The 9,443-nt window shown below is 33.7% G+C and overlaps 1 protein-coding gene across 1 annotated transcript; it reads right to left on the reverse strand.

Annotated features, from left to right (window-relative positions):
• Positions 1-3,525: 3,525 nt before the first annotated feature.
• On the reverse strand, positions 3,526-7,741 carry LOC109168711 (deSI-like protein At4g17486). Its single transcript, XM_019317692.1, has 4 exons — positions 7,404-7,741; positions 4,613-4,900; positions 4,437-4,517; positions 3,526-3,937 (listed from the first exon to the last, which is right to left on the reverse strand). The coding sequence occupies exons 1-4, from the start codon at positions 7,558-7,560 to the stop codon at positions 3,816-3,818; spliced, it is 648 nt and encodes a 215-aa protein (XP_019173237.1). The 5' UTR covers positions 7,561-7,741; the 3' UTR covers positions 3,526-3,815.
• Between the last annotated feature and the right edge of the window lie 1,702 nt (positions 7,742-9,443).

Raw genomic sequence — 9,443 nt, forward strand, 5'->3', positions numbered from 1 at the left:
TGAGGTTGCCCATACCCTTGAGGAATGCCCCCTTGATTCATGTTAGGATAAAATGGGTATTGAGCTTGTGGAAACCCCATTCCTCCTCCAACATAAGGATTGACATTAGGATTTGCCATGAAGTTTTGTGCCGGTATTTGAACGGGAGCAATTGGCACTTGAGAGACATTAGCATGAGCTTCATTGAATTCCCCTTGTCTCGGGCTATGTTGGGTGCTTGTATCATTGGGAGAGATTTGACCGGGATTGCTAGTGTCACCCGTTTCCATGTTTATCTCCAATGATCCAAACTCCTTCAACCAACCGAGCAAGTCTCTTCTTTGTCTCCTTAGCTCCCTAGAGAGTTCTTGATTGAAAGGGTGAAGGTCTTGGCTTCCTTTAGACCTAGTTTGCATGCACCAAGAGGAGTACCTACAACCAAACTCAAGCAAAGACAACTTTGGAAGCACTTAGTCACAATTTAAAACAAACGAACAAAGAAAAATAAAAACTTGATCTCCTTAGAGTTCACTAACTCTAATGCTAGAAAGACAAAGCAATCACACAATACAACCATTTAGAGTTCACTAACTCTAAATGCACTTATCAGTCAATTTGATCGAAAGGACCAAAATTGATAAAAATAATAAAGTTAGACACCAAAATTGAAAAAATTTAAAGTTGTGCACCAAAAATGATAGAACCTCTAAAGTCGTGGGACCAAAAGTGAAATTAGTTCTTTCCGTATTTGATGATCTCTTATGTTTCAATTGTAAGTAAAAATATTTTGGCTGCAATTGAGTGTTTAACTGTTGAAGTGCAGTGATATAGCTTCAAAATAGTGTATGCTTTAATGTGAGCATCTATGTCTATGAATAGGATGACCACTGGAACATCTATGCACATAGGTCATTGATATACTTTATTTTTTATAATTTTTGTTTTAGGATAATGGTCATTGATAAATTTTGGATAGAACTTTTTGATAGATCATTGTCACAATATGAAAAAAGAGTTGAGGAATTAATACTATGAGTCTCGAAGAAGATGAAATTGTTCCATGAGTCTCGAAGAAGATGAAATTGATAGTGATAAAGATGTTTTTATTAATGACAATGATGAGATAAATTAAATCCAACAACTGAAGATTAAGAAGCTGGTGATGATAATGATGAATGATTATTTGATCAACTTTTATTTATAACTTTTGAATATTTTACTTTTCATATTTTGAATTTGACTGGTTAATTTTAATAAATCTTATTGAAATATATTGCTGACACAAAACATATACATCTTTATTTCCAAAAAAATTGATGTGGCAAATTAGTACTATAAGTGATAGTGAACTTATTTGTCACAAAAAGAAAGTTTAAAAAAATGAGTGATTACAAAATGTATTTTCAGAATTACATTCAATTTAAGAGTCACTAACTAATTGCATTTTAATTAACCACAATATTTAATACCTAGTTCACACCAAATTACTTTGGCACCAGCTTGAATGCAATTTTAGTGGCAAACATTTATTACAACATAACTTCACACAATACTCATCTATTTAATTATAGTGACAAAGTCATTGTAACAAATATTACTCGTCACAATTATCATGACATTAGAGACAAAACTTGAAGTCAATACAATTATTGTCACAATTTAATAATTTTTGTTACAGAATTATACAACGTCACAAAGAATTTTTCGTACTTTTGGTCTGACGAGTATTGTGGCACTAACAATATTGATCCACAATTTTCAAAACTTGCATAATTGGTCCACGAGTATTAATTTCTTAGCGCAAATAGTCTTTATGGTGAAATCTCAGTCAATTTTTCACCATAAAAATTATTTCCTCTTTATAGTAGTGGTATAATGGCCTTTTCCTTTTACCACCATGATGTACAAAAACTTATGGAGTGACTAATTTGAAAACATTTATGTATTATTTCCTTTTTTATAAATGCTACTAACTCTATTACAATGAGTATCTGTTCATATACTCTCTCAACCTATTGAAACACAAAGAACTAAGAATGCATCAACTGAGACTCGAACTCACAACTTTTCAAATGAAAACCCAACCCGGATACCATTAGATCACATAATCTTGGTATTTATGTATTATTTCCTAATAAACTAAAAATTTTGAAGAATTTTTTTTTTGGCCATTTCGTAATTAACCAATCATATATGATTCCGGATAAGTATATATTTCAATTCAGACTTTCACCTCCATGTCCGGAAAAAAAACCTGAAGATATGATGAGGTGTAACTCCAAAAATGGAGTTCATTTAAAAAAATAATAAAAAATTTACAGTACAATGATACATGGCACCATAGAAAATTCATAATTTTTCATATCAAAATTCATTCAAAGTATATGTACCTAATATATTATAAACCTAAATTGTATAATAATATAAGTAGAAGATTTTTGCCTGGCACTTAGCTCATTGGTTCAGTAGACAATATTTGAGAGAAAAGACTAATGTTTGAATTTAAAATTATACTTAAAGTGGACAGATTCCTTGTGCGCTTTGTTGGATTGGGGATTCAACCTTTTGGGAGAAGATTTTTGCTTTGGAATATGCCCAGGCACCAACTTGACTGTGTTATGAAGTTGAAGAAAACTTTTGATTATTATTTCCTCATTGCTTTGCTTAAATAACACAACTTGTCCATGAAACATCATATTTTGTAGAACCCTTTTGTCCCTAAGCAATAATAGTATTATTCTTTTGTTTTTATGTCATTTTGAGGCCAATAGATCTAAGATTAGGGCCTGTTTGGTAAAATGGCTGTTAGCTGATAGCTGTTAGCTGATTGTATTAATTAGAGGGTATAAATAGTTGATAACATTAGCTGATTGTAAAAAAGTGTTTGGTAAATTAGCTGTTAGCTAATAGCTGTTTAGTATAATTTCTTTTCTCAAAAAGCTAATTGAAAAAGTTGCTTGGAGTAGCTTTTTGAATTTTAGCCTTTTAGAGATACAAAAAGCTAATTAACCAAACATTTATATTGATATTTTAACTAAATTAAACAATTAATAGTTGTCAAATAAGCCAAAATTGACCTATAGGCTAATTTTTTACCAAATAGGGCCCTCTTCCATTTTTCTCGCCTTTTCCCATTGTTCTGATCTTCCCCATTTGAGTTGCATTCATCTTTGCTGACACCATACTTGTTTTCCATTGATGTAATACTCCCATCCTACCATTTTATGTGTCTGATTCGATTAATAAGATTTGAATAAAGTTATTTTGAATTCAAATTTTCATAATATTACATTAATACTAATACAAAATTTATATATTTAGAAACTAAATTAAAAGTATTATAAAACACAACAAATCAAATTTAAAAATAATTAAAAAGCAATTAAAGAAATTAAACAAAGAAGAAAGAATTGATTTGACCAATAAATAATAAACAAGACTGGTAAAATGTGAGAGATGGAGTAATTTTTAATACTCTTTCAGTATCTCATTGGTCGTAAATATTGTGTTCTTTATCAGAGTTTTTCATGTGGAGGGGAGAGAATAGATGAGAAAGTGTGTAGCTTCTACAGATGAAAGGTTAATTGTTGCAATTGCAAAAGCTTCTCACTAAATGACATAATAATGTTCCAAACATGTGACACAAAGCAAATGCCAATATAATGATTCAAACTATATAGTACTAGGAAATAAAATGTTGATCTGCAGCAATTGTTCTGTCAATGAATCTCACCACACATCTTCTTCTTATCAAGCAGCCCAACACTCAAAATACTGAACCCCACACAAAGAATCAAGGCTTCCAAAACATATATGCAGCTAGAACACCAACCCCTTCACCTGTGGACCTCCTTTACAAAAGACACCACGCCGCCACTACCGGTTGGCGATAGCAAGTGCTTCTCTTGATCGCCGTCATCACTTTCAGTTCGTTCCAGAGACCCGCTCCCATCTTCGTCTGGTGAATAACAAATTGAGTTTATTAAGGCCTTGTTTGGTAACATAGTTAGCTTATCAGTCAATTTTGGCTTATTTGACCACTATTAGCTGTTTGACTTTGTTAAACAACCAATATAAGTATTTGCTTAATTAACTTTTTGTAACAGCTTATTGTTCTAAAACGCTAAAATTCAAAAAGCTGCTCAAAGTAGCTTTTTCGATCAGCTTTTTGAGAAAGCCATATTGCATGTAATCAGTTATTAGCTAACAGCTAATTTACCAAACATCTTTCTACAATCAGCTAATGCTATCAACTAGTCAAACCCACTATCCCAATAAGCTAACAGCTATTTACCAAACATCCCTTAAATCTTGTTAATCTCCGCATTGGAAGCAAAATTTTGTTATTCTGACCACCAGACCAGTCAGGGTACGTTTGTTTTTCTTTGTGGATCAAACCGGGGAGAAGGGGAGAGTGGGCAGAAATTTTCATATCGAATAAGGAGATGAAAGATAACCTGTATAGAGATGATACTCGGGAAGCTGTTTAACTGTTGTTACTTGAAGGCTTTCGGGAAGAAGACAATTGCAGAAAGATCCTGAGATTGAACAAGAACAACGTCGGTTGCTACGATGCAGACATAACAATTAAAACATTAAAAAAAGGAAAATGAGAAATCAACAGAGAATATACCAAGCCTGGCTAGGCGATTCACCCATTTAGGAATCCCCTTCCCCGTCAGTCTGTTAGCCATATCATCTGTAAAATGATTGCAATTCTTGGAGATAAGGTGATAAGTGTCCCCGTGATACTCAGAAGCCACATTTTCTACGAAAGTATGGAACTCAGAAACGGGCATATTAATACAACCTAGCGGGATTGAACATCTATATATAAAACTGGGGCAGCACTTAGGCTCTACTTCAAACACTCCGCTGAAGGGGAAGTCGTGCGCTCCAAAACCATACTCCCTTCCATGAACTGCAAATTTTGCGATATGACACACATAAAGAGAATGTTGAACAAGTAAACACAGCAATTAACATACAAAATAAATCTACTGGAAAAAAAAATATTTGGCTATATAGATGTGTATATGCGTCTTCTAGGCCTATGTATCACGAAAATGAATGTGTGAATTGAAGCATGTGCTCCATCTCAACTAAAAACCTAAGCTGATAGTTGGATTGCACATTCCGTAGTCGCTTATAGGGCAACGCAGAGATTCAAACCCATGACCTTTGGTTTGGTCAAAGTCTGATACCAAATTGAAGTATGCGCTCCATCTCAACTAAAAAGCCTAAGCTGATAGTTGGATTGCACATTAATGGTTATATGCTCAATAGTGTGAAGCCCAGTTCTAAGAACTAATGTGGCAAGCCAAGTGAATAATACGAACTCCGTACTAGTTAATTTGTATATCCCAACTACATAAAAGGAACCATATTGATTTGAGCCCTCAACGGTAGATTATTTCCATTTTCCTTGTATCTCCTCCCGAAACAGACTGACAACATATTAACTGTTCCAAAATTGAAAATTATCCTAACAATGTAAAGAAAAGCCAAAAATAATGGGAGAAGAGTGCCCTGCTCCTAAATCCTCTGGGAGCTGCTACAGAAAATTCATGGAATTGAATGACTGAATCACTGAAAAACTAGGCAAAAAATGATATCTAATTGGTGACTATAGATTGAACAGATAAGCATATAACTATGGAAATTGCAACTCGTCTGTGGAATTTGCTTGGAAAACTCGCTATTTTGTTCAGTATAGCCGCAGCGACTGAGAAGAGGCCACAAATGGTAGGAATAGTGGCTCAATCAATAACCAGTGGCTAGGGTTTCCATAACGGTTTTGGCTTCAGACAATGAAATGCTGGCTTTCGACACATGAGATATGGCAGCGTGCCAAGGTTGGCCATGAAAAAAGACGAATATATTAGGGTTGAAATAAGAGGTTTGTATTTGATAGGGTATTTTGGAGTTCAAAAATAAAAGTGAAAAACATCAGTAAATAGAGAGCATAGAGAGCGTCTCAACTATTGCAGAATTTGATCGTGACTTTCTTCCAAACCGTACCTTGGAACCATCTAATCTGATCACCTTAGCATGCGGTATTAAGTAGTATTAAGATCTCTAAAGCTGGGATTATTAAAACCATCAATCAGTTCTGGTATCTAGACAATCTAGAAGATCAGTAAAGCAATACGACTACACAAGTATCCTAAGCCCTAAAGTGCAGCTTACGCTTACTTTATCAATAACTATTTTGAGTACTTTTCTGCTAATATGACTAATTTATAATTTTATATTCAGTAAAAAAGAAAAGAACAGTGAAAGAAATATAAAAAAGAACAATGGAGCTCAGAAGATACAGGTCCACAAGGATTGATTAAAATAGCCAATCCTTCAAGAGCTTGAAAGATAAGTTTACGCCAAAAGGGGGTGAAACAAAGGATTATAGCCTAGTGACATACATATGCAACGGTGTAAAAACTCAAGGAGATAGCATATGCAAAACAAAAGAAAACCTAAGCACTTGTGAAGAATTAGGATCACTTTGTGAAGGTATTTGTTAAGTCAAACTACATATTAATTATTGCTTCACTTCATTTTTTATACTCCGTATTTACACATCAATAATTGCTCTTGACCATTCTTACTATTCCTGCGGCAATAATGTCTAGATCTATGTACCAAAGTCGCAAGGGTAAGTCATGTGGCAACTTGAAGATTTTGATCTAACAAGTCCCAATGCATTTAATGCACCATAATGAACTAGTACAAGCTAAAAGGAATGTCATTGAAATCTACACTGCTCCAATCTTTCATCTTCCCCTTTCCATAAATTCACTTCTTTGTGGTCTAAGAGCTAGAACCTTGCAGTATATTGAACTTCTCTTAGAATACAAACCAAAAGTGAACATGAGCATTGAAATAACCTCTATCCCTACACACAAATAAGTAGCACCAAGGGAGTCACCCCAGCCAAGTTGGCTGTAAGGATACAAACTTGTAACCACAAGGTCACGAGTTCAAATCTCAGCTTTCACCTAGACTAGTTTAGGTCCTTGTGGTCCTTTGCCGGCTAAGGTCACAAGGCGGGGGCGGCAAATGACCATAAGGAGGGGATTACGAACTATACATATTCGGGTAGTGACTTCGGGTTTCCTCGTCACCCCAAAAAAAATAGTAGCACCAAAATACCTTGTCATGAGACCTAACTAAAACTAATCAATGAGCTAAAGGCAAGAAGGAATAAATCAACTTTCCATTCAACAAACTAAAACTCAAAAATCCATGGAAATAACCTAGACCCAGATCTCAAATCCATCTACCATACTCCTCAAACAACAAGATCACTTCCCAGTTGCCAAGTATCCAACAAATAAAGAAAATGAATTCCAGACCAAAAGGACCAAGAATTAGAAAATAAAAAAATGAACACATGAAATAGTTGAGTTGATTGTTGATGTGCTGACCTTCAATGCCAGAATGAAAGATGCCAAAGCCAAACCAAACGGTGTAGTTGTTGAGAGGGACGAGGTCATAAACATTCAATACGACTTGTGTCTCAGAGCTTCTATCATTGGGTGAAGAATCATTTGAACTAGAATTGGAGGTGTTCTCTCCACCCATTTGATTGTTTTATTCAACAAGTAATAATACAAAAGAAAAGCTTCCCTCTTTTTCTCTCAGGCTAGCAATGATAAAAAGACACTCTTTTTTTGCTCCATTTCTCTTTCTCTGTACCGTGCTGGAAGCCGGGCTCCAGAGAGAACTTTAGAGAGACAGGAATCGTGAAAGGGAAGATGAAAAGGGCAAAATGGGGACACTCTAGAGCTGTGGTTTTAAACTCTTTTTTTTTTTTTTTTTAGAAAGAACATTGCTGCTTTTATTTGACCAACCAAACAATCATTTCCCTTGATTTTATTAGTTTATTGATGGAAGTTTCAATTATTATAATCAAAATTTTTAAAATTAACCATTTATAACCAAAATTTAAAATTCAAAAGAATCAATGTCCCCGTCACCAAGATTTGATCGTGTGACCACTTATTTAAAATGGTAACAAATGTGTCATCACACTACATAATAGTTGTCACTGTTTAATAACTTAATTAAAAAATCAATCTATCTTTAATTCTTGTGTCGCAGCGATAAAACACTACAACTTGTATAAAATATCATTATAGAGTATTCAATTTATTTCCTTATTAAACACAAATTTTTTTTTTGAAACTTTATTAAACACACTTTTTTTGAAACTTTATTAAACACAGGGGCGGACCCAGCATGGAAGCAGCTGCCCCCCTCACCCCATATATAACACTTGTATGTATATATGTATATATAGTACAAGTTTTAGTATAAGTATAATAAAATAGATAAAAGTTAACAAAAGATGATTAGATTAGATGGCTACGTGTGTGTATTATTTTTCTAGGAGTGGTGAGGGTTCGAATCCTGCGTGTATGTAGATTTACTCCTTGTGACTTAGGTAGGAAAGTGTGGATGTTATATTTTCACACATTTCATCAAATTAATTATGTTTCATATTTTGTTATGAATTTTTTTTATAAAGTTTTGATGTGTTTTATTTTTTGTCCACATTCAACAATATTTATGACTATACTTTTAAGTGTTTTATTTTTTATCAAACTATCTCTTTTGTTTTAATGCGTTTCGCCCCACTGAAAAAAATTTCTGGGTCCGCCACTGATTAAACACAATTTTAATAATAAAAAATTTAGGATGTTGTCAAGAATTGGATTTTTGAAACTTAATTTTTAAAAAAAAAAAACTTTAAACTTAGTTAAAAATTAGATGAATAATAAAATTATTTCTAACTTTGATACTAAATTAATGAAACTAGATTTCTAAATTTATAGCCAAGTTTGAATACTAGCTTAGAATAAATAGATGACAATGCAAGAAACAAGATAACAATAATTGATAGTGTAGTATATATACGTTTATTGATGTGGATAATACAATCGTCCTTACAGTTGCGTATTGGTTCGTCGATTTATTAATTTAAGGAATTGAGCTTGGGATTAGGTGAAAGTGGGTATAAAGGTCCCGAGCATATTGCGTAGAATGAGCCAAAAATCCTCTCATCTCGCATTTACAGGGCGTTTGGTTGGAGGGATTTTAAATTCCCTTCCCACTTAATTCCCACCTAATTCCAAAGGCCATTAAATTCCGTAGTTTGGTTGGAGGGAATTGCAATTCCATGGAATTGCAATTCCCCCATTTTCATGGAATTAAAATCTCATGTCCCCCCTAGGATTTTAATTCCTGGGAAAAAAAGATAGTGACTAGTCAAAATTATCCATTCCTTTTTTAACCTAAAATTAATGTCTAACAATAATAATGGACATTTTTGACTTTATACTATTTATTCCCTTTCAATTCCCATGAATACCAAACATTGGAATTGAAATTTCCAGTAATTCTATTCCTGTCAACCAAACACTGGAATTTAAATTGCCACTTTATTCTCAGTAATTCAACTCCCA

This window comes from Ipomoea nil, unplaced genomic scaffold (genome assembly GCF_001879475.1).
Source record: "Ipomoea nil cultivar Tokyo-kokei standard unplaced genomic scaffold, Asagao_1.1 scaffold3213, whole genome shotgun sequence".
NCBI classification, from domain to species: Eukaryota; Viridiplantae; Streptophyta; class Magnoliopsida; order Solanales; family Convolvulaceae; genus Ipomoea; species Ipomoea nil.